Source organism: Embiotoca jacksoni, unplaced genomic scaffold (genome assembly GCF_022577435.1).
Source record: "Embiotoca jacksoni isolate LCO1_2020_lvr unplaced genomic scaffold, fEmbJac1.0.p SCAF_32, whole genome shotgun sequence".
NCBI lineage: Eukaryota > Metazoa > Chordata > Actinopteri > Embiotocidae > Embiotoca > Embiotoca jacksoni.
In genome coordinates this window covers 3817257-3843299 of record NW_027185384.1, presented here as the reverse complement: position 1 = coordinate 3843299, position 26043 = coordinate 3817257, and the positions used below count along the sequence as shown (strand labels likewise).

General features: G+C 42.8%; 1 protein-coding gene across 1 annotated transcript in view; it reads left to right on the top strand.

Moving 5' to 3' along the window:
- exoc4 (exocyst complex component 4) overlaps nucleotides 1-26043 on the top strand; it is a 115632-nt gene that overhangs the window by 43859 nt on the left and 45730 nt on the right. Inside the window, exon 12 of the mRNA XM_069164888.1 lies at nucleotides 25432-25534. Within this exon, the coding sequence (XP_069020989.1) occupies nucleotides 25432-25534 (103 nt within the window). The remainder of the gene's footprint in view (nucleotides 1-25431; nucleotides 25535-26043) is intronic.

Sequence of the window (26043 nt, the reverse complement as noted above, 5' to 3'; positions counted from 1 at the left end):
ACTGCTGTTTAAAAACCAATTAAATTCTCCGGGTTCTCCATGGGCACACACAGCATCGGCTTATTAGAAGGACTTTTAATTGTTGATGTGCGGAAGGTCAACTCAGAGTTGACTCTTCTGTAAGTGTCCGTGTTCGGGTGGAAAAGTGTGAGTGAGAGAAAAGAGGCTGGAGATTGACAGAGAGCGCTCGGGGGGGGGGCAGAAAGGGAAGGACAATGGAACAAGCGATGAAAGGGTGGAAGAGCAGATAGGGAGCGAGATGACAGCGAAAGGGACAGAAGGGCTCTGCCTCCCACCGCTGTAGCCTGTGGTGAAAACGACACACACCATGATTCTGCACTAATTTCACACTCTCATTAACTCCCCTCCTGAGCAGCACACATAGACCAAGACAAATAGAAAGAGAAAGAGTTAGAGGTGAAATGGGGAGCGTGTCTGAAGAAGTTTTTTGTCAAGTCTTTTTGAGATTTCTCAAGCGATTTAACGGAGACGTGCGACGTTGAATCCACAAACATGGGCTGTGTTCCAAATGTCCCTCAGTGAACTAAGATTTGGTACTCTTATGTGTTTGGATTCTTGCTTGGGCAGTACTTGTATTTGGACAGGGTTGTGCTGTCTGAAACTGCACGCTGCCGTTCAGCATTCGCCGAAAATAACATTTGAATGCATCACCTGCCAACGTATCTGCTGGAAGTGAACGTGTTTTCGTTCCCTCTGTTTAACACACGTAATAAACACACTGATGCTTTCAGTCCAACAGCAATATGGTGGTACAAAGTGAAAACTCAGCTACAGCTGCACCTTCCTCAGACGCCTCGAGTTAAAACAAAATTATTTTTTTGAGTGCATCTTCTGGATACCTTTAGTGCAATGCATGTTTCCATACTTGTGCATGATTTTATACACTCAAAATATTGAGTGTTAGCATATAAGTAGGACATTTGGAACACAAGAATGATGTCCAAGGTGGAGGCCTTTTATTAAGATTTGGATTTTTCACATTCCTACTTACATTCATGAAGAAAAGGAGTTTGGATTGGACTCATTTTATTAGATGAGCTTGAGCTTATTGAGAGTTATATCTAAAGCCCCAGGCAGTAAGTGTAACACACTGAGTGTTAAAAGTTCATTATGGTGTTATAATTTGGTGGCATAACTTGTTAGCTTTTCCGTTCAAACAAATTATTGTTCTCATCAAGATAAGTATCTCTTCTCCAGCATGGTCTAATGTACACTTTGTCACTTTACACAGTTAAAGCTAGACCAAAAGGTCATAAGCTAAATAAATGGCAAAGGCCGGAATACGACATAATTTGTCGAGCCCTAGAAACAGGCAGTTATTATGATAGCCAAGCCATCTGCACGTATTGCAATGTTTCATTATTTACTAATGATGAGCAGACCGAAAAACAAGTCTGAATAGTGCTTTCTCTGTCAAAGTAGCTCTGCAGTAGTCACTCTCCTTATGCGCACCCTGCAACAATATAGAGAATGGCAACCATTACCCTGCTATTCATAATCCATATACTTTTCAATGCAATTACAAAGTCTTTTATGATGTTGATCCACTTGGCGATTTACTGCGTGGCATAAAAGGAAGCATTCAGAGACAATAAATGTAAAGCACATCAAAAATCTTTTCAAACACGCCCCAGCAACAAGAGTTGTTTGGTCAAAACGTCAATGTTGAGATAACTTCGTGACGAGAGCGGTGTTTGTAGCTGCCCATGCGTGACCTATTTCAAACATCCCAATTCCCTTTGCAGCAGACCTGAAAATGGACAGAAATAATTTGCGGCTGGCTTCGTAATTACTGGTGAAGAATACATTTTCCTTCACCAATAACATTTACAGTCAACCTCCAGAGGTGTCTGCGTATAGGCTATTAAAATGCAGCATGGAAGTCTCGTCTTAAGTCTTACTCACACGTACACGCGCGTACTGCTTTGCTCTGCCAGCCCTTGCTCTCTCTTCTAATCTTTTCTCACTCGTTCAGGAGGATTTTCAACAGTAAATAGCACCCGCTGTCTCGCTCTCTTTTTTTTTCTTACCCACACCCATTAAAAACTGGGTGCATAGTTGGGAATCAGGGGGAGAGAGGATTTTACACTGGAAAGGTCAGAGAGAGAGAGAGAGAGAGAGAGACGGAGATAAAGAAGGCAGAAGAAAGAACGCAACAACAGAGAGAGGAGCGCAGATGTGAGGCAATAAGAGAAAAACACCAAAAAAAGAAAACGGACGGGTGGGATAAGAAGAGACGGAGGAAGAAGAGAGAAAACACAGGGGAGTAGAAAGGCTCTTAGACTGCATGTGTGCCGGGTGCCATCTTAGCTCAACTTGATTTCAAGTTCTTTAGGTGCACGTAACCACTCTTCATGCATCAACAGTATGCAGTACATGAGGAGAAAAATAAGGGAGGATGACTGACTGGCAGCGTATAACCATTGCATGATGGGAAATGAAGTCCAAGGAAGAGATTCTTCGGGAAATTTGTCTGCACGGCTGCTGATGCTTGTCAACCTTCTGATAACTTTAAGTGTGTGTGTGTGTGTGTGTGTGTTTTCAGAAACATACCTGCTTTGACCCGGTTTGCCTCCTTAAAAGTCCCACATAGATTTTGCCTCATATCTCGCAGCATGTAACGGTGCTGCAAAATATACAGACGCTGCTACCAACCTTGCGCTCTTTTAAATAGGTGACAGGGGACAGAGACTAACAGAGGTTTGCCTCTGGAAACGTTACCTGACGGGGCGGGTGACCTGAAAAAAAAAAAAAAAAGCTCACAATATGGTAATTTGATAATGTGGTGTGAGGAACTCAAGGTCTTCACAGGGACCTGGTCCAAATGAGTAGGATGGTTTTACTGCATCGAGTCTGTGTCTAATATTTGAACGTGTCCAAGCATACTCACTATCGGCTCTGCTCATGTGCTGTGTCCACATCACGGAGAGAAAATATCGAAAGAGACATAACTTGTGTCAAAACAAAATACTTTTAAGTTACTTTTTAATTCTGAGTTCGAGCTCGCCGGGCCTTTTTCTGTGGGGAGTTTACATGTTCTCCTTGTGCCTCCATGACTTTCCTCCTGGAACACAAAGACAAGCAGATTAATAGTCAACCAGTCAAGTGCCCGTGGGTGTGAGTGTTAATGCTTGTTTGTCTCTAGTTGTCAGCCCTGTTTAATATGACTTTAAATTGTCTCTCTAAATTAGCTTTAGAAGCACATACATGACTTTTGTTTAGGCCCTTTTGTAGGACATTTTTATGACATTGTTGATCTTTTCAACTGTGGCTGTTTGTTAATTGAAAGCGTGTCATGCACCAGGTCAGTTTATGATCAGGCCCTGCATTTAAAACTAATGCTCCTAACACTCCTCACCATTTCTGGGTGAAGGAAATAACTGTAGCAACAAGTTATTCAATTTGGAAGGACGTTTGCCCACATAGTGTTTTTTTTTTTTACTGCCCATTGCACAGGGATACACAACATGTTGTAGCAACTTACTATTGTTCAAAATACAGTCCATGTAAAATTAAATCAAGAGACACTGAGTTTTAAAAATGAACCAAAGTTGACTTGGCTTTGAATCAAAACGTATCAGTAACTTTTTTTCATTGGATCACTGACTGTTTACAGATTTTGCTACACACTCCTACTCATAGTGAATAATGCAGTAACCCATGTAGAGATGAAGCTCCACCAAAGCAAAACATAATGATGCCTAAGATGGAGAGAATGGAACCACACGTAGAAGGAGAGCAGCAGTCGACGGATGGAAAGTAAAGGAGTGTGTGTGGGGAAGTAAAGCTGCTCGACGTCTGCAGAATACACCGCCAGTTTGCTATGAATCTGTCAGGTGTTCCTTCCCCGTCACTCGCTGCAGCACTGCTGTATCTTTATTCTGTTATCTCTCTGATGCCCTGCCCCCAGGACAACAGACGCACACACACACACACACACACACACACACACACACACACACACACACACACCATGTTGTAAATAATACTGCTGGTTTTATCACTTTCTAAAAGTGCAACTTCAGCCACTTTCTAGTGAGGTGCAAAGTTTTCAATCTCCTTGTGTCTTACAAGCACATGCATGCATGGAGATATGGACATACACACTGCTGGCGTGCGCACATGCACACACACACACACACACACACACACACACACACACACACACACACACACTCCACACACCAGATATTGTGCAGGAGATTAGATCCGTCATTGCGGGGGTCTTTTCTTTGGCTATAGAAGGTGGATAAACTCTTTGATTGTGTTTATCCATCCCATAATGGAATCAGACTCGGTTCCCAGGGCAACCTGTCCAAAAGGCTCATGTGAAGCAGACAGTCGTCAGTCGGAGCTTAAGGGGGTCTAGTTTGTCTGAACGCTCAGCAGTAGACTTCTTATGAAGTCGGCTTTGAAGGTCCCTGAGGTTTTAGGTCTGTGTGGAGAAAACTAGTGGAGACTAGGAATTGTTGCCTGGTGAGATTAGAGCTAGAGATTGTGCCTGTACACAAAGACAAACATTATATATATATATATATATATATATATATATATATATATGTGTGTGTGTGTGTGTGTGTGTTTTTCGACACGGTCACATAGGCACACACATGAAACACGCACATCGACAGGTCTTTGAAGCTTGTCCAGATGACCAGACCATAATCACACAGATGTTAATGCAGTCATGCTGTCTTCTTCCGTGTTGTCCCCCATCGTGCCTGATTGTCTCTGATTGGCTGCTTTTGAAAGAGATTAGACCGTATTCTCAGGAGATTTGTCGGTTTGCGTGTGTATCTCGGTGTATTGTGTTACCAAACAATGATATAATGAAATGACAGACTCCCGTTTTTTTTTTTTAAGAGTACAATAATTTAATTAAGCTTTAAATGGTTCTTTAGACCTGTTGCTATGACAGGACAGAAGTGGGCGGACAGAATGCCCTTAATGCTCATCGAATGAATGCCAGGGGGAGCCGCCGCCAAGAGGAGAATTACTGAACCACAATGAGGAAACATTTTCACCGTGCTGCTTTCTTGCAACAGCCCTCATTTTTCTGTTTGTTTCCTTTTTGTTTGGTCATTTCCTGCATTTTTCAGTGACGTGATGAAGCCAGACAAAGATAGGAAAACAAAACAGAGCTTTACTATCCATTAAAAACGGAAATCCAGTAAGAAACTCTATACTGTATTCTGTGTTTCTTATCTTCTTCTGTCCTCTGAGCAAAGTCAAGGTGAAGAGAGATTGCCGGCGATGGGTGATTTACAGATATTCTTTTGTCCCCCCCCCCCCCTTCCCACTTCCTTCTCTCTTTTCCCTCTAAATTCAGCTTCAGTTGTCTGTCTTTCCTCTTTCCATCCTTCAATCCCTTGACAACACGAGCTGCCATTCTGTGTTACTGTCACATGAGCGAGTGCCAGCCCCCACATCACAGCAGCCTTTGATTGGCCAAGCCTTTCCAGGTCGGTGAGCTGCTGCCTGATAATAACCTTGTTTGATTGCTGGAGCAGAGATGTAATTGATTGATCTGCTCACCCCGTCTGGGGCTAGGCTTCTGAAGTAGCCTTGTGTGTGTGTGTGTGTGTGTGGAGGGGGTGGGGGGTGTATTGAAGTGGGGGGGAGGGGGGGATTGATTGTAGAGCGGAGCTCCAGATAAGCATAAATGTACACATGTACACACGTACCTCGACTCACGACGCAGATCACGCGCGCACCGACATTTCCTGACACACAACAGTTCTTGTAGAATCTAGCATGCAGAGGTGTGCAGATGAGGGAGTTTGTTTTTTAAACTCTTTGCGGCACATCAGCCTTGTTGTACCTCTCTAAACAAACCCCACCAACCAATCAACAAGTCATTAAACCTCATTAAAATTCTCCAACTCCCTGTGAGCGGATTGTTTGTGATTTCCTAATTGGTGGTCACATAAGTTAGTCCATCTTTCTGGATAGTTAATTATTCTCAAAGATAGATGGTCTCAACTCGATGCGGCATCTAATCCAATAGTGGCTAAACAGACTCCAGACAGTTCAAAGAGACAGTTAATAATTGGAGCTGGAGAATGTTTGTCCTTAATGTGTGTATGTGTGGTTAAAATCAAGGTCTACAGGCCATGATTTGTATATTTGTGTGGCTCTCTGTTGTATGTTTCGCTTTCTAAAAAAATGTTGTCGTTTAATTTATTACTGGTCTGTCCGCACAATGAACATATTTGAGTCATGTCGCACTCAGTGGGAATACAAACATAAATAAGCCAATTGATGGACAACGAGCTTATTTGCTGCTCTTATCTTCAATTTGTACATTCAACAAATGTAATTGTGCTCATCCTCCTGTAGTTTTGAAGGATCATTTTGGTGTATATATTACATTTGTAGAAAAATATTAAAATAAAATAAAATAAAATGAAATAAAAGCATTATGTCTGGCTAAGCAGAGAATTTATTTTAGACGGGTTTCTAACTTGGGCTGTAATGGTAACCAAATATGACTCCTGTGTGCGCAAATTGAATCAGACTTAAGCTGTGAGATGAAGAGAAAGCAAAAACTCAAAGGAAGATGCAACGCCCATTTTTTAAATAGGATGGATATCTCTCCCCTTTTGTCCTCATTCCCCATCAGTGGTGGTTTGATCTCCGACCAGTCATGCCGGAGCCACGGTGTGCCCATTCAGTGTTCAACCAGTGGAAAAGTCAAACTGGCAGACTGATTGAGTCTGTGTCTCCTGTCCTCTTCTTGCCCCTCCTCGCCTCGAAACAAGGTTACTTGGAGTAAAAAGATATGAATTTAAAAACAAACAAAGGGAAAGTTATCCTATTTAATTTGACGACTTTCAAACTTTATGTACATGTTGATCAATTTGCTCAAAAAGCGATGCAAACCATCTTAAATACTCGTTGTATCTTTGCATCTTTGCATAATCTGCCCTGCTGTTTGTGTGTGAAGTGAAACACGAGAAGTCAAGGAATGGAAACCCCTTTGGCTGTGAAGTGGAACAACACTGAACTGCCGATCTTTCTTCCAGGGTTGATGAGCAGTAAAATGTTTCATGTATCACCACAGGCTCCTCTGCCTCTGAGTGGTCTCCTCTCTAAAACTGTTTGGCTAACTTCATTACATCCACCCAAAATAGAGCTCACCTCCACAACAGTAAAGATTGGAGGGCGGGGGGGGGGGGGATTTCCTCCACTTTAGGGCCGAGCAGACTCTTAAGAAGAGAATAAACAACAGAAGGAAGGTGGGTGGGGGAAGAGGAAAGGCAAAAAAAAAATAAAAAAATCCATTATGTTTGATGTCAGTGTCTCAGCCTAGCAGCAAATGCTGGTGGAAAAAAACCCTGCGAAATGACATTAGGGGCATCTTGTAATGTGATTTCTGCTATGTGTGAATATGAGATTTCTAATGGATCCGAGCACATTAGAGCAGTCTTTATCTGTAGTATTTATTCCCCCCTGGTTTCAAATGCAATTTGCTAAGTACGACATTTCACTCTGCTCGAGCTCACCAGCTAGAAGGGATGTGGGGGAGGATTATATTGTCTTTCTGTTTTTTAAGTGGGGCGCTACATAAAGCATAGCTTTTGTGACAAATTGGTATATTATGAGAAAGAAAGGTTCTTATGTGAATATGAGAAAAAGTATGCGAGGAAGAACGATTTCTGCGGGAGTAAGAGTCTGCGTATTTGAGTTTGTACTCCTTATATATGAATTTTTTTTTTTTTTTGGGCAGGGTGTAAATATGTTGGGCATGAAATAGACCTCCTCATTCTTCTCCTCTTTAACTAATTACAACCCCTGATCTCCTGTGACATGATGAGATTTACACACCTAAACGTATTTCCACGAAGAGCCTGTTTTCTAAAACAACTTGTTGCCCGTGACAACAAACGCATGAGGAGTAATTAAACACTGACATTTTTTTTTTTTTTTTTTAGCTCTTCAGACACTTGTAAACACCGCATATGAAAACAATTAGAAGTGTCTGTATTATAAGTGTCAGGATTTCCCCCCAAAATCTCTGGGTTTTTTTTAGCACTGCAGTTAGACACGCTCTCCCGTTTTGGAAATGTAAAAACTGCTCAAACCTTAAACCGTCTTGTTTGATGACATCATACTGAAGATTCCAAGGTGATGTGACCGAGATGGTTAAAAAGTTTTGCTGTGCCAAGTTGTTAAAGAGAGGTTTGGCTTTCTGTGTCACTGCTCAGAGTATTATATATGTATGATAACGAAGGACGCTATCGAGACATTCCCTCTGACACCTCATTCCCCCCCGTTGGTTGATTTGTAGATGTGTGTGTGGGACTTTGTAAAATAAGTGTTTTGTAATGTGCAGCATTTTGTCAAAGCGCACAGGGGAAACCAATTCCAACATATTAGCATCACTACGCTGATTAAAAAAACAGTGTTATGATCACGTAAAATGTCGGGTTTTCACTAAAATTACTGACGACACCGGAGGAATTTATTACTTTCCGATCGTGGTGTAAAAAAAAAAAAGTCAGAGGTCTCAGGTGAAAGCTATTAATAATACTATTGTACTATATAATAATGGTCATGTCTAGGCTGTTTCAATGAATACAGACAGGTTGCTAGTCAAAGCGGACTTGAGATTATTCCTCCTTCCTGCTCAGGAGAGCGTGGCGTTCTTTTCATCTCGGCCGTGCGCTGAACAACACTCCGACCAACGCTGCTGTTCAATGAACGGACCGGTTTGGTGCAAGACTCTAACGCTCTGACATTTTCACAGCGTTCCACCACTATCTCCCACTGCTGACATTATAAGAAAAATTAAAAAGACAAAGACTCATGTTCGTCTCCCATTTTCCCGCCACCCTAATATCTGCTTCTGACTGATCAGGGTCACGGCATCCCTGATTAGCGTTCACATTTATATGTTCCTGCCAGCATTTCCGCAAATTGTCCCAAATCAGCCAATATGGTGCGCTCCGAGCTCTCCGCGGGCTTAATGAGCTAGATTAAGAAGGAAGTCATTTAACCCCTGCTGCGACACACACTCGCGCACAAGCACAGTCTGGATAGGCGTATCTACTCATCGCAACCAAACAAGCGTGAGCGCACGCGCGCACACACACGGCAAACAGCTCACCTCCATCCTGTATTTCACCAGATAGGAGATGGAGCGAGGCCATTATGCAAATGTCAGGTGTCAAGTGTAAATGAGATTGGAGGGATGGGTAACAGAAGTATTGAATATCACACCGGCTCCCTTGGCAACTGCACCAAGGTAATGAGAGCATTCCAGGATGTAGGTTGGCAAAAGCTTTCTTTACACCGAAAAATAGCAGAGGGAAGAGGACGGATCAAGCTCATTGGGTCGAGTCGATCTAAAAAAAAAAAAAGGAGTAGATAACACCACCACCTGCCTCATTCACACATCAAAAACACATATTTACTATTAATAAACATTCTTAATTTACAAGATGTGTCACTTTTTTTTTTTTTGCCTGTACTTAATACACTCACGCATACAACATTAACCAGATTAACCAGACAAATAGGAAAAGTAGATGAATGAACAAAGCATTTTTTGGACCAAAACAAGATTATTTTGATAATTTGAGTGTACACCATGAGTCTTTGTTTTTTTTTTTTCACCAAAGCTAAATTCCTTGTAGTTTATAAGTTGTACTCCTCTATGTGACCTGTATATTATTTAAGTGTCTCTGCTGGTGGGTGTGATGCAGGTATTTAATGTATAGTTGCTGTAGTTCACCTGAAATATATTTCATAAATTGTCACTGATCGTTATATTCAGTTTACTTTTGAATACACAGTTGTACTTACAGTAAGTGTTCATTGCTGGTCAACTTTCTCTCTCTCTCTCTCTCTCTCTCTCTTGGTCTCTCTCAGTCTACAGTATATCTGTTGATCGCCCATGTCTGTCTCTAGCTGTAGGCGATGCACTGATTATGATGACTCCTCATGCCTAATCCTCTTCATCTCTCCTTGTTCCTCTGACTCCCATCTTTGCTCCTCCGTCCCTCATTCTCAGCCCCGACTTATTTACCGCTCCTCCCTGTCCCACTGTAGGAAAATAAGTATTCTTGTGATTCCCCAACCCTCTGTCGACAACCATCAGATTAATGATGGATGTAATTCTGAACAAATAATTGTAAAAACTTCACCTAAATGCGAAACATTATACTTGTTGAAAGCATCTAACCTAAGAAGAAACAGTTCTCTGTTTTAAAGCGCCGTGCTTTATTAAACAGCATCACTATTCTGTTTATACCGACTCTCTTCAGGAGAACCGGTGGTCGTGTTAGTTTTTAACGTGGGATCTGAAATATTCACCGCGACAAGTTTTGGCCCAGTTCAAGTTTTTCGCCTCTCCACCCGTTCAGCCTAACCAAAGCAGTATGTTTTCAGTTGACCTTTAATAACCCTGACTTCACTCTTCAGAAGCTCTCGACTGCCCTCATATACACTTGACTGCAGGCTGCGGGGAATACGATGCATTTCACGGAATCAGGATGACGGCACACGTGGAGAATGACGCTGACGGGCATATTGAAGAGTCAAAGGGGGGATAGTTTGCTCTGCGTTTTCCCTGGTGTCACGTTACAACCACTACAGTAAATAAATAGTTGCCTGTTTTGTGTGTCGGAAGAAACAAATGCAAATTAGTTCAAGCAGATCGCTATTTTTAATATTTTGTGCTTAAAAAAATGAGTCGGTGTCTTCGGTGAAGGTGCTGACAACTGACACAAGTGGGGAATTCGGAGATAATGCGGTATATATTATCATCCCCAGTGGCTTTGGGCGACAGTAGTTGTGTCTATTTCTGGATTTCTAATGTTTTTTTTTTTTATTATTATTTCGCAGAAGATGCTGTAATCTTCTGTTTCCAACCGAACGTATGGCCTCTCAAAAAAGGCACCGCAGGGTTATTTGAGTTCGTCAAACACACCCAGTGCAATTATTCAACTTGAAATCATACCAAAGCGTGTAATACACTTGTCAGTCTACAAGTGGATACAGCGTCACTGTCACATTTTGCCTCACTAAGGCATACAAAACGAGGTGCATCAGGGACTTTATGACTCTTTGTCGCGTGACCTTCTTCGACCCAGATCATACATACGCATACTTTTCATGCCAAGGCGAGGCAAAACGTGACACTGACAGGGTCTCCTTCAGTGGACTGATGGTTATATGCCACGCTCTGGCATGATGCCCGGCTGAACTATTTTGGTATTAGAAGTTGGTAGGAATGGGAACAATAAGTGCTGCCAACGAAGGAACTTATTTTTCTTTTGAACCCAAAAGCAGCAGTTAGACATTCACAACAACCTTATTATATACAAAGTAATACGATGTTGATTGTGTATGGAGACTGTTGGCACACAAATGAATGAGACGGTCCCAAACAGGCTGACGGTACTTCAGGTGAGACATGGAGAGGATACAGTAGGTAACGTACTGAAACCAATAAAGACAGGAGATACCACAAAGTGAAGGACTCAAGGCGTCATCATTTAATAATGCACAGAATGCAGGTGCTCCAGGAAGGAGTAGACTCCCAGAGTAACAGCCAACCAACAAATCAGGACCTTACCACGTGCTTTCTTCTGGCATTCGTCGGTCGAGGCTAACCGCACGTAAACTCTGATCAGTGGAAAGACGTGGCGTCTCTTTTGAAATTGGTTACATGTCAATTAAAAGACCACAAAGGAAGTAGCGAGTAATGAACCCTAAAGTGGGCTGCAGGCTATTTTTACATGCCGCTGTTTGAATCTTTGAGTTGAATTCTTTTTCCAGTATAGCGTTGTTTAGGTTAGCTTGAAACTAACCCCTCAGCTCATAACCTGAAATCCCACAACATTATTAATGCATAACAGTGGGGCCTTAAGGACCCTGTAGTTGCTCATCTCAGTCAAGGCCCTCCTCTGTTCTGGCATCACAGTGAGGGAATGAGCTCCCCACTGCAGCCAGGAGTCGAGTCGCTGGCTATCTTTTGCCGCAGGCTAAAAACTCACCTTTTCAGACTACATCTTAACAACCTGAGATTGTCTTTTTTGGGTTTTTTTTGGGGAGGTCCAGACTGGTACTGTAATTCTTAAGGGCTCACAATAGTGTAGTTGAAGTAAGGTAAGATTTACCCACCCTTCATTTTTTTTTTTTACTCCAGCCCTGTCCACCCTGCATTTGTCACACCAAATGCTGAACAACACGGCAATTCAACACAGATACGGGTTAGCCGCTGCTTCCCGCACTCATGTTTAACACATTAAATGTAGTGAGGTTTTTCGGGTAGAATTCAGTTAACCCCGCAATGTATCCTTTTGCATGTTGGTTGTGTAATTATTAGCTGCTTTAATAAGTAATAGTTGATATTTATATAGATTACAGTTAATTATCTTGCTAATGAATTTTAAAACTTGAGAATCTGCTTTAAAATGTTCCCACCAAGGAGTCTCCTCTCCTCTCCTGCCCTCCCCTCACCTCCCTGTGCTCATCTTATAATATTTTATAGACACATTCTCTATTTACCCACACGGCCACGTACATAAAAACTCAGCACTCGCACCCATTGTCCACACACCTGTCACTTTTCTAAAGTGAAACGCGCAAAGTTAAAGGTCAGCGCCAGCTCAAGGTTGCCTCTCTCTCTCTCTCTCTCCCCCCTGAGAGCCCTTTCAAGTGGACACACTCGCACACGGACCGAGACATGACACTACAAAAAGCAGTCTTGGAAAAGGCTAGGAAAGGATCAATGAATAATTTAACCCCTAACATCATATCTCCCCCAGCAGCAATGTATACGCCAACCCCGTGCGCGTCATGTGTGCAGTCTGGGTGCGTATCCGCCTTCATTCTTTTGCGCGGGCCGAGAGGTGGCTATTTCGGCGGTGTAATGTGATGTGTGGGAGTATTATCAGAGCTGTAGGTATGACAGACACACAGCCCGAGAGCCGGCTTCCCGGAATTGCATTTTGTTGGCCGTCTCCAATATGAGACCTGTCACCTCGCTACCTCCAGGCCATGCAAACCGTGATTGAGGCATTTCTGCGAGGTGTCACTGTGAAGGGTCCACGCTTGTGAGGGGTTTTTGTGCTTCTGTCTATCTGCTCGCGTGCGACGGTGTAATAGGCTGGTTTTCATGGTGATGAAGACTTTTATACATTTTCAATCATTCCGCCCTCCCACCATCTTTCCCTTCTTCTCCTCCTCCTCTCCTCCCTCCATCTTCTTCCTCCCACTCTTTTTATTCTCTCCTTTCATTTTTTTTGTTTTTGTCACTGCTTCTTTCGACATTATGTTTGCCTCCACTTCTGCCTACATTTTTTTTTTTTTTTTTTACCTCTCTCCCTTCCACCCTTCCACCCTCCCCATCCCCATCCCTCCCCCCTGTCCTCCTGTCAACATTGTCATAGCTTGGGAAGCCCTTCAGTGTATTACAGACCTCTCACCACAAGTTCTCTTCATGGCACTTTCTCTTTTTAAATTCAATCAGGCTTCAATGGAGCCCCCAGAACCATTTCAATTTACTACCTGGATGCCGCAGGATGGAAAGTCCTACGCTAACATAAAGGTCTAAATGGAATTGAAGACTAAGGCAGAGGGAAGAGAGATGGAGGAAAGGTGTGGCAAAAGAGAGAGAGAGAGGGGGGTGGGGGGTGAGGGGGTGTATCAAAACGGTGCCACAGAGAGATAACAGCAATGGAGTGGTAAAAATAGAGAGAGGCAGGGGAATTAGGGGAGAGAGGGTAAGAGAGAAAGATGAGGGAAGAGTCTGAAGTGTTACAGGGGATAAGAGAGCAGAGATGACAGCAGGGGAGAGAGAAAAGAGTGCAATGAAGGGTGGGAGATGGAGGGGAGGAGATATGGGCGTACAGTAAAGGAGAAGAGGTGATAAATATAAGCTGGTTTTTTTGTTGTTGTTTTTTTAATCGGGAGAAAATGTGACGCGAAACAGCTCACCTAGTGCCACGTTTGAAGGAATGCGGCAACCTTTAGACGTCTGCGATACTGTGCTGTGCTGGTATGTGTTGGCCAGGAAATATATAACACTGAAATGGGAATGTAAGATGAAATTACTCTTCTGTTACGGCAAAAGAAAATTGTATATATAAAAACCCGTCAGAACGACATTTCCTCACCTGCGATCATATCTTTGAGAACACATCTTAACCGATGCCATTTCCTCACAACAATCCTCCTGACCTCGACTTGCCCACTTTCTTCAGCGCAACTTTCCTTTCACTTCTCCCTGTCAATCCTTGCTTCCAGCCTTTCTTGTGTCGTGTGCAGGTTAAGTGTTTTTCTCAGTAGTTTTCTGGCGAATTGAAAAATGCCTTTGCACGATACTCTCTAAGGGATAGTTGCTATTTCAATCTTGCTGAGTCATTCACTTAAGCAGAAGTGTCCTTCGCTGGCTCAGAAGTATACCATCACTATCAACTCTAATTAGAAAAGACGACTGTGTTTGTGTGTACAGTGTGTGTGCACGTGTGTGTGCGCGTGTGTGTACTGTGTCAGTCAGTCAGTGTTTGCTAAGGTGAGAAAAGATGCACTTAACACTCATTCAATCAGCTCAACTCCAGACGGTTTATCTGTTGTTCTGTTACTTAACAGCTTGTTATTTTTGCTATTCCTCAGATTCTGTTAGACTGCTAAATCATAGTGCAGATATTCCCATTAATTAGGTCCAAAGCCTCCTCTCTCCCTCTTAATCCTCGACACCCAAAGGTGTTCAGCTTTTGCTGAGACTGAGAAGTAACTCACACAGAGAAAACATTACGTTTCTCACTCAGTCACCTTGATATTCTCATGCATGCATCCCTTACTTTTAACACAGAGTTTTATTCTGAGACCAAATGTGAGGCCGTGTCGCCACCAAAGTGTTTTTTTTTTTTTTTTTTTTACCAAATATCTGCAATAACGGTTCATTTGTGTTAAAAAAAAAACAAAAAAAGCTAATTTCACCGAAAGTTTGTGTTACCAACAAATGCTTAGTGTAAAGATGTCAGCACAGACTAGAGTACTTCCTCTGGATGATGGGAAGAACGTGAGACGACAGGCCAGCTCGTCTGTGTTGGTTCACAAGATTTTTTTTTTGTGGGTTGGGAAACATCTCGTCGAGTGCCATCGTTTGGTTCAAGAGCTGAAGTCGGACAGAGCCCAGTTGAAGGAGTAGTGTCATGTGAGCGGGACACAGTTTGAAGTGTTGCTCTGGAAAAATGTGACACTAATTACTGGGAGGCCATCAGCTCGGAGGACTGTCTCGTCATTTGTCTGAGGTGTGCAGAGGTGAAAAAGATGTGACGTTAGGTCTTCTTGGCAGTCGTCCGGCTCCGCCATCACACATCGAGACTCTTGGTAAAAACTGACAGTGACGAGCCCAGCGTTTTACCCAAAGTTTAACGTTTTACAACATTCAGCGACCGGCAAACAAAACGCCGAACTCTCAGTGCTCAACGCTCAGCACCTCGTCACGCTGCTGGAGTTCTATAAAACGCAACGCTCCCATTAACAACCATTTCAAAAATACGCTGCGCTCAGTGAAAAATGCTTCGGTGGGCACAGTTCTGTGTTTAAACTTTAGTCGTACTGGGATCCAAAGAAAGTAATTTCAACATTTCTGGCAAGCTTCTCTTAAATTAAACTGCCATGGTGAAGGCTTTGTAAGATGAACCATGGGCACTGTTTAAGTAAGAATAGGACTCGCGTTATTGATAATCTATATTATAAATAATTGCTGTATTCTACTCTGTCTGCTTTGTTTTTTTACTTCCTGCCTCACTTCAATCTGTTTCCCCTGTGGGAAACCCCTTCAAGCTGCGCTTGCTAATCAGAATTGTTTTATGAGGAGGAGAGACTTCAAATTCTAAAGCATCAAGCATGGTACAATCAGACCAGATACAGTGTTTCTCTGCACCTGCCTTCCTGACTGGAGAATTATGTCTGTCTGAACGAAACAATTGCTTGTTACCAGAAAAATAAGCATTTGACTGGGCCATACACCCATCCACTCACAGCCATCAGCGGGGCCATCACCTGCCTCTCTGTCTGTATCGACTGACCTTGTACAGTGGGCACAAAAGCAGTAATTTAGCCCCAGTTCGCTCCTATTGTGACATTCAGACACCTTTGCCTCTCTCTAGTTGCAATGGCTTAATGTAGCATGTGAGAGAGCTGAGCCTCCCCTTGCGTCCCACTGCTCTCCTCCACTCACAGGACAGTAAACACAAAAAAAAAATCACAACACTTAGCTGCAATTAAAAATTAATAGGGGATGTGCTCTATGTTCCCCAGGGAAGGTTTGGTAATAACCAGCCTTTGTACAAGTTTGTGCCTCAGGTCTTAAAATATTGTGACTATTAGTGGTCGGGGAGCACTTCAGTTTTTGTATCATTAAAGCAGAGTAGTAGATAAATATTAAAGTCTTACAGACATTAAGGCAAATCAAGACTTCATATTAAGTAGTATATAATGGTTTCCTCTGTTGGATACAGCTACTTTTTTGTGTCACAATAACTGACGTTCACCACCCATTACAGTTCCACTAAATAAATTTGTGTCTGTCTTTATGCCAAAAATTCTTTCTTCCATAAAGCTGACAGCAGAGACAGCGCATTATATAAGAAGTCACTTAACTAAAGTAACAAAATAAAGAATAAGACCTGGTCCGGTGAAAATTTGGAGGCTGTAGTGAACGGCAACGAACCAGCAGTGGACAGGTCTGCACCCCTGCTGCTATGATTTCCCTGCCTGAGGCAACACACCAGAGAAAGTGGGTGTCTCTGAAACCAAGTTTCAGTAGATTTGCAAAGCTAAACCAACTCCTTATGCAGACTATTTTTAATCTGGTAATTTAAAAACCTGGGCAGTAGATGTGCTTCAGAAGTTTTATTAAACCAACTAAACTGGACTTTATTACTAGTACATTTCTTCTTCCTGACTGAGGTGACTACATGATTTATTCTTATTACCTCATATTACTTCTGACTAAATGCCAAGTTATCCGTGACTTAAGGCTTTATGTGGCAGTTAAGGTTTAAAGAATAGAGGTAGTACCTGATTGTGTGCATCTGGACCTTCACAACATTACTCTTAGAGGAAAGACTAATGAGAGACATAGTCTTGGGTAAAAGTAGAGCAGTAAAGAGATGGAGGGTGGAGAATGCGGTTGGAGTAGCTGGGCAGCCGCAACAGTAAAGGTGGTGATTTGTCTTTGAGGCTGTGTGGTGTTGGCATTGGCAGCGTCAGCTAAACAAGGCCGTCTCATTTCCTGTTGTCTGCAGGAAGCAGCTGTCTACTAGCGCTACTGCCGCCACTGCCACTGCTCAGAGCCCCTGGTCATCAATCTCCCCGTTTTAATTGGTCTGCACCACACCGCGACAGGCCAGCACACAAACACACAAGCATGCACATATATATCGACGGCAATACGTGCAGAGTGCACGCAGTACACGTGTGGGATCACACTCGTGTACAGAATGCACTGCATGTACTTCTGCTGCCAATACACAGATATACACCTGCTCTCTACCACGTTAAGTATATATGACGTGCACATTTGCGATTTCACTGTGGACATGAATAGAGAGCGCACATCGGAAAAAGAGGTCCTTAAAATGCTTCAAAAAGTCTACGGCAATGACACGCTGAGCTGGGCGAGTTGTTTTGCGCGATGTTCACCTTACAATAGGGTCACAATGTCACTGCCCAAGACAGAAGAAGGTGTGTCAGCTCAGAATTGCAATCGGGATGGTTTTCTTTGACTTTTTGCGGTGTTGTACACCATGACGTCCTCCTCCGGGGTCAGACTGTTAACACTGAGTTCTACCGTGAGATTCTGAGGCGTCTCAACCAAAACATTTGGTGCAAACCACCTAAACTGTGTGTTTCTCGCCGTGACAACGTGCCAGCGTTGAAAATGCAGTTATACCCCCACAACAACACAATCATTGGTCCCTTCTGCTCCTATATACTGGATTTGGCTCCCTGCGACTTTCTGTTCCCCAAAAATTGTACACAAATATTGACGCGCAAGATTCACGTCCATGTTCAAATTGCAAACGCACATGAACCGCTGTTCACAAACACGTGTGTAACTCATGATGTTGATCAAGTGAGGTAACTTGGAATACTCACCATGGCTACAGCTTCTTCCGGCTCTATGCACATTACTGTGCATGAACATCTTGATTGCCCCTCGGAGAGCATCTCTCTGGCTGCTTTATAGACCTTCCCGGGAAACAATGGCAGCTCCCATGATGGTTTTACTATGATACGGGGCTATCAGGTTTACAGCTGTAAGCCTTACTTCCACAGAACACTCTGGTCATAATCTTTCATTCTCTAATAAGCTTTGTTGACATTTTGACTTTGGCTCAGGTATAATTAAAGACAATACCAATGGCTCCATTGTAGTCCAGTGTCCAAGTCAGCCAGGACCCACTACATGGCCCAGAAACTAAGCAGTTAAATGTAATTCAGCCGTCACTTATATACAACCGTGTGTTTCCTATTGTGACATTTAGAAATTTTTTTTTTAATTTTTTAAATGGCCTGATTTACAATCAAAAACTCCATGAGCAAGTGGTGCTGGTCAGTAATTCAGTTCTACAAGTCTAGATATGCAACACTTACAGTATGTATGTCACTGGTTTTTAACACACACTTTAAAACTACTATAATATCCAAACATAGATTCTATTTTTGATGGATTTAAAAAAAATCTTTAGGACGGCCAAGGACACTCGGGTAGTAATAAAAGCATGATTCTGTTCATGCCGTATACCTGCCTTCAATTTCGTAAGCGATAGCTCACACAAAGTTTTGATGAATGGCAGTCTGTAGCCAAGGTTACATCTAGTCGGGAAGCTTTGCCATGAAAACCGTTTTCATTCAAATGAAAGCAGCTAATCTGTTTTTCTTCTGTGTGTGTTGGGGTCAAGCACAAAATAATAGGAAACAGTCGAGATTAATATATTTCATCTAATGCGATTCATCTAAGGCGGCACAGTGGTGCAGTGGTTAGCATTGTCGCCTCACAGCAAAAAAGGTTCCAGGTTCAAATCCGGTCCTGGGCCTTTCTGTGCAGAGTTTGCATGTTCTCCCTGTGCTTGCGTGGGTTCTCTCCGGGTTCTCCGACTTCCTCCCATCATCCAAAAACATGCACCTCAGGTCAGGTTACCTGGCGCCGCGCTAGTGGCAGCCCGTTGCAGCAGCTCCCCCCCTGAGAGCCCCCCTGCTGTAGCAAGGAAATTTCCCCTCAGGGATTAATAAAGTGAAATAAAAAAAAAAATAATCAGCCACAGCAGTCCATATGGAGTCTGTGTACAGTGTGGCTCCACGAGGATGGACCTCTGGTTTAAATTCTCTTAATGCCGCTTTTTCAAGGTTCTGATTATAAAGCCCATTTATACCTGCTGCTGTAAGCATGTGGACACACTCACTCATCTCATTTCCATAATGCATTTGCATCTTTTTGTCTTTTCTTCTCTTACAAAAACACAGGTCCCCCCACGCACACACACAGACACACACACAGAGACACACACACACACACACACACACACACACACACACACACACACACTAAAAAGCCCCTCAGCGCATGTGATGCAGCGTCGGGGGCAAGAGCAGGGTATGAACGGCAGGGGAGTCTGACAGAGGCGTGGGCAGTGTGTGGGAAGGCTATATGAATTTCACCGGGGATGGATGAAAACACATGCTCACACACTTAATCATTACTCACAGTTTTGTCACATTAACATTTTTTTTTTAAATAAAAGCACCCATCTCTTTCTCGCTCTTTCCTCTGCACCTCACACACACACACACACACACACACACACACACACACACACACACACACACAAACAGCAAAACCCTGTACAGGTTACAGATGGTACACACCTACTGGAATCTTAATTCTTCCTCAAAACCGGTTTGTGATGAAGAAAAAAAGGTGTCAGCCCGTCCTGCAGGCAGAGCTGGCAGAGACAGCTGACACAGTGCCATCCTGTGGTGCTGCTGCTCATTGCGTGCTTGGGAACGCTTCACTGAAAAGTACAGTACATATATTTTACAAAGCAACACATCCTGTGGATGAAAAGGTGTTCAGGATCAAACCACGGACATACAGAACGTGATTTGTCTTCATCCATGATTTCATATTTCTAAGTCTTTGATGCAGCTGCTGCAGAGACTCCGAATCCTCTTGAAAAGGTCTTTATAGTCTCAGGTGTGACTTCATTAATGTAAAACCACTGTACAAATAATTAAGCAGTGCGTACTGGAGTGTGTAATGTTCCCGCGGAATCAATATGAGTATGAATGTGCAGTTGGACCACAATTAAAAGCTGCCATTCAAGCATTTATTGTGTGATAAGTTGGAATAAAAGCTGATGACGGTTGTGCCATAAAAACCCACAACGTGTCCCCATCCATTAACATCCTTTTATGAGTTTGAAATCCTGCTCATGTGACTGCAGCAAGTAAGAATAATATAGATAAGTGCTTTCAAGGGTCCTGGATGTGGGGTATTGATGTTCTGTATTGACATGGGACTGTGCATTTTTATGTCAGTCAACGAGTGTGTGTGTTAGTGTGACAAAGACAGGCTGATTTAGTGGCACGGACGCAGGTACACACACACACACACACACACACACACACACACACACACGCACAAACACTCGGCCTCCCTCCTTCTCTCTCACTTGGCAGAGGTTCAGTTTGTCCTTGGTGTGTGACAGGTCTTTACAGAACAAGCCTTCCTCTCTGGGCGGTGAAATCAGAATTCACCGTAGCTGATAGATTCGTGCCTCAGGGGAATTCTGGGAGATTTAAAAATGCTGAGTCCCTAATCGATCTCAGCACACTCTTATTCTTCTGTCTTTCTTAAATCTTTGTCTTTATCCCATTTCTCTTTTGGCATCATTACGCCGCTGCCGCAGATGGAGATAGATGATGGGTTCCCAACCCTTCCCATTTAAAGAAGCATTTGTTACCTTAGGTTTAGTTTCGACTGGTAAATGATTTCGGAGCTGTCCCCGTCTGTTCTCATTTGTTTTCTCTATCTGAGAAAATCAAACCATGGCTTTCTCTGAGTAACCAGAGACACATTAGGATACAGCGGGTTCACTCATTAGCCAAATTCTTGTTAGCATAAACACATAATGTCTGTCAGGAATGTTATCTCTTAACGTATACACATAGGGCATGGCATCTACAATTATCCAGCTCCAGACCCTGGGGTCTGACATCTGTTTCCTAATGACAGATAATTACATGCTGTCAAGTGCAATCATCTGCAGTTGCTGCTAAGAAACTGGGTTTGGAGTGCAACTGGTGCAGCTATGTTGGATCCAGAGGAGACAACTCGCCCTGAGCAGAGTGCAGAGATGCAACAGCTCACTGAATCTGAATATGAATCTGAGTACGTAGGCTGAGTGGTTTTGTGTACTTGCATGTTTTTGAAAGTGTGTAAAGATGTTTGTGGGTGGGATCTGTTGCCTTCCGAAGCCACTCTGTAGTCTTCGATTGGAACAAAGTGATTCAATCTGCATTTTGTGTTTGCCAGGTCATTATAGTGGTTGTGCCTCTGAGAATCTTCTGGAAGGGATTTCTCAAACATAACCGCAGCAACAGGAGCAATAAAATCACACACTTCCTAATCACCTGTTTAAAAACTCATTTTATGAGGCGCGTTTCATGAATTTGATTGTACCTTTTAACGCCGATAGTGAAGTCAGTCGTTTTTACTGTTTCTCAATCCAAAATGCAGAGAACCAAGCACGTTGTCAACTGGCAATTATTCATTAATTCAATTATCTCCAATTTATTTTCCCGATAATTGAATTAATTTATAGAATATAAAAAATTACACATATTTAAAAAAAACTCAATGGTTTCTTTGGTGAGACCAACAGCCGCAAAACAAACAATATTTATTTTACTATCACATGACATGTCGTAAAAGATTATGACATCGTTAGAATCCAAAACGTTGAAATCAGAATTATATTGCATTTCGACGGGGGGAAAAAATGCAATTAATCAACTATAAAAGTAGTTTCCAACTAATTTCCGGTCAGCATGTCAATTAACTGACCCACTGCTTCAGCTCTAGTTGAATGGCTCATCACAGTTGCAGTTAGTTATTGAACACAAATTTCAATGCAGGAACCATGACAAGTGTTACGTGTATTATTTCATGACACACATTGTTGAGTCTCTTGGGACAACACGGACAGATTTGTCCTTTTGCTGATTGTTCGAGACTAAATCTACATATATTCAAGCATCCGCCCTGCTCGAGTCTCATTGAACAGTTTGAGGACCAGAGCATTATATATTGTATTTATTGTTGTGCAGCAATCATTACGACAATCAGGAGATCAATTAGCATCACCAGAAGGATTTAAGTCTAATTCCCTTCTTGTAATTAACACCCACTCCATGCTTTGCTGCCTTCCAGTCAGAGTGTAAATGTGTACGTCTGTACGTGTCAGAGACGATAAGCAGATCATTTGAGGTTATAAAGATTTCATGTGCCGTGGCGAGACCTCGCTGCGGTGATGCCTCTCTGTCTCCTCACCGCTTCCGCAGCGTCTCCTTAGCGTCTCCTTAGCGACTCGGCTGACACCTCGGCAGTGTACAGCTGCCGTATGGTGGTTGGAGCGTTTTGTTGTCACCTCGCGATGAAGCCGACATTGTTAACGTCACATCGGGCCAAATTATATCAGCAATGTAAGCTGAAGCAGACAGCTTCACCGAAATCCTTTGAAAGGACTGAAAACATCTTATGAATGGGTAATGGTTTCTCAGGTAAATGGAGGCTCTTTTCTTTAAGAAGACATTTATGGATTTGTCTACCATTAAATTGACTTTTATACAGTGTGGTATTCTCATGGAGTGAGTCAGGCTGTTACCTGTGCAACTGTGCATTCACATTTATTTGAGTAAAATAACAAGGATTGAAGGATATCACCTGCTTATTTAAAGCAATGTTACCTTGCCCTTTAAAATATGTCTGAAATGTGCTTTGACTATTAAATGTTAAGAGACTAGATTTGTTCAAAGGAACAAAACACAGTTTTTTTCCCCCACTGCCAATGCAGAGGGAATTCAAGCTGCACGAGTTGAGGATCTATCAGACCCGGTCATTTTCTGTTCTCTTTTGCAGTAGCTCGTGACAACCAGGGAATATTTAGACCAATGTAAAGTGAGCTCAGCGGTAGCCTTGAGAGATGAAATGAGGCTAGCTGTCATTCTTCAGTGAGAGGTTAGTCTGTCTGCCCATGTTTCTGCGTAGGAGGTTTGGCTTGGAGTATCTGCAAATGGCCTTCTACAGCCTGCAGTCGAAGTAGTTCTGAGTTTTGAAAGAAGTTGATGGCTTTCGAATGAGTATATTTATGCGTGTGTGTTATTTGCCATCATTTGTTATCACCACCATCATCATCATCAGGAGCTGTTATTCTCTCTACAGTATGCCGTGCCATCAGGAAGGCAGACGATTCGAAGATGTAATGATAATCACATGGCAGATATTTTTGTTCAGGATCCATTTGAAAATCACTGCTCTGCTCCTGTTTTATCCATTTTCATTCAAAGAACGGTTTGTTTAATGCCTGTTGTCTCGCTTACTAAACCTACAACTCTTAAAATGTCTGCTGACACGGGCTCTTTGGGCTGTGTAACTATAGTGGGCCCCGGCAGTGCTTTTAGCCCAGTTATCTTGGGTAGACTTCCTTGTATCACCAATGGGCTCGGTATCCCGGAGAAGAGAGGCCTGCGGCTTGTCGCCAGATGGCCGTCTGGATAGACAAAGCCGTTTTACTGCCTCGTCCCTGCTACATTACTCAAACGTTATCACCCCTGCCTACAAAAATCCATCTGTGCTCACACACTAACTTAAAGATCCATCATTTTGACACTTGTATTGAAACAATGACAATAATGACAGCACGCGATGGATCGCAGAACAGCGTGATGCACGTTTAAACTGGCAACTTTTATCCGAAGATCGATTTCTGGAAATGAAGTTGTCAGCAAAAACGGTATTTTTCTTTGTAAAGGAGGAGGTTTTAAATTGTGCTCTCTACATATTTATACTGAGAAGCTCTATATCTGGCCCCCGTTGTTTTGCAAGCTTGACGTTTTTAATGAGGCCACAGAAGAGTTTTTCCTACTTAACTTTCTGTTGTGGTAGACTTTCACTGGGAATCAATGAAGGATTTAGAATAGGTTTAGGTTCCTTGCTCGCCCTGTCTCTCTTTTGCTCAATCTGACACACAAGGATGCACATACTCACCCACACACGCAAGCGCACACACACATGCAAACACACTGCCTCAGCTCTTGCTGACTAATTGGGTTCAGATGCTGAATAGTGCTATCTTCCAGCTTGTGCTCGTTGTGGGTTTTTCTGCATGTGTTTTTATTTGTGCGTGTGCATGCTCGTGTTTGTACGTACATGCAAGCTTAGCTTCAGCTAATCAATCATCCACCTCCATCGACCTGTATTCCTGCATAGACTGCGTGTCCCCGGTAGTCTGCAGTGCTGCAGCCTTCTGGCTCTAACCTCCACTTCACTTCGCTCCTGCTTTCTACAAATTGCCACGTCCAATCAAATCCCCATCCAGAGTCATCTTTGCAGCTGCAGGCCTGAATTATGCTCATCTTCTATCCTATCAAGATTCTCCCACAGAAAACATTTTCTCTTTCTTTGTCTCTGTACGTTCGCTATGTCCGTTAAAGGTCCCGTAGGTCAAATAATTCTTTTGTGAGGAGTTTGATTTATTTGTGCATTTATATGTTCGGAACACTTGAGAAGGCACTTACTCTTGCATGGTTTGCCCTGTGGTGTGTGTGAGACAAGGCCAGTGACCAGTGATTCTCTGACAAACGAGGTGTGTGTGCGCCTCCACAAACCCATACATAACTGTCTGACCCTATCTGACCAACCAGACACCAGCTTCGGGGAAAATTCAGAGAGCGTGCGTCCTTATTGGTTGATAACACTAGCACTGTAAATAGCTCCGGCATTAGCACTTATTCTACCATATAGAACTACTTTCTTTTTTGTTCTGCCGTACGCATTCACTACTGCACACACATCTGAGAGTTAGCTAGTATAACTAAAGTCTTGCCTTAATGGCTCTGAGCAACTTCACTGGAGCAGTTTAATCTAACTGCCGTGCTCAAAGGCACCTTGAGAGGCGTTTATAGCTTTCCAAAATTAGTTCCCAAGGCAGATCTTACCCCTCCAATTAATGCTGGACTCACTGATGCAAAGTTAGTGTTGCTGGTCCCAATCCTGCATGTCCTTGCTCCTGTGATAACATTTCAAACATTCGGGGTTTTCATTAGCCACCATTCACAGCAGATGCTTGTCTGTTCTAATGTCTTGACTGTCTTTCCCCTCAGATTCATTCAGGAGATAGAGATGAACATGGGGCCAGGCCAAGCCAAGCAGTGCCAGCTTCGAGCTTTCCTCAGTTACTACATTAACGACCTCTTCCTCAACCAGGTTAGTGAAATGACAGATTGATGCTTTTTATACTGTCAGACAAAGTGTCGGTGTACTCGAAGCAATGTTTTAGCGAGACCTTGTAGCTTTCCCAGAAAATGCAATTCTTCACATTAAAAACCTCAGCTATGTCACGGTAAATAAAAGACCATTTTCTATTTCTCATCTGTTATTGAAAGTCACAGTCTGTTCTTGTTGCTTAATAGCTGGAGAAAAAAAATGCTGTATTGTGACTATAAAAAAGAAATCCAACAATGCTGTTGTGGTGCTGGTAGTACTGAAAGTCATCTCCTCTAAATGTTTGGATGTACTTCAGAATTCTCAACACTAATTAAACTAAAAAGACAGGGGCACTGCTGGGACCACTGTATTTTTCAATCTTCAAAATATTGCCTCTATATCTGTCCTAACCCCAGCAACACTTTAATTTCCAAGTGTTTGGTTCCCCATTGGTGGCCACTTCAATGGGTAGAAGGTAGATAGAGCGCTTACCATACCATATACCATAT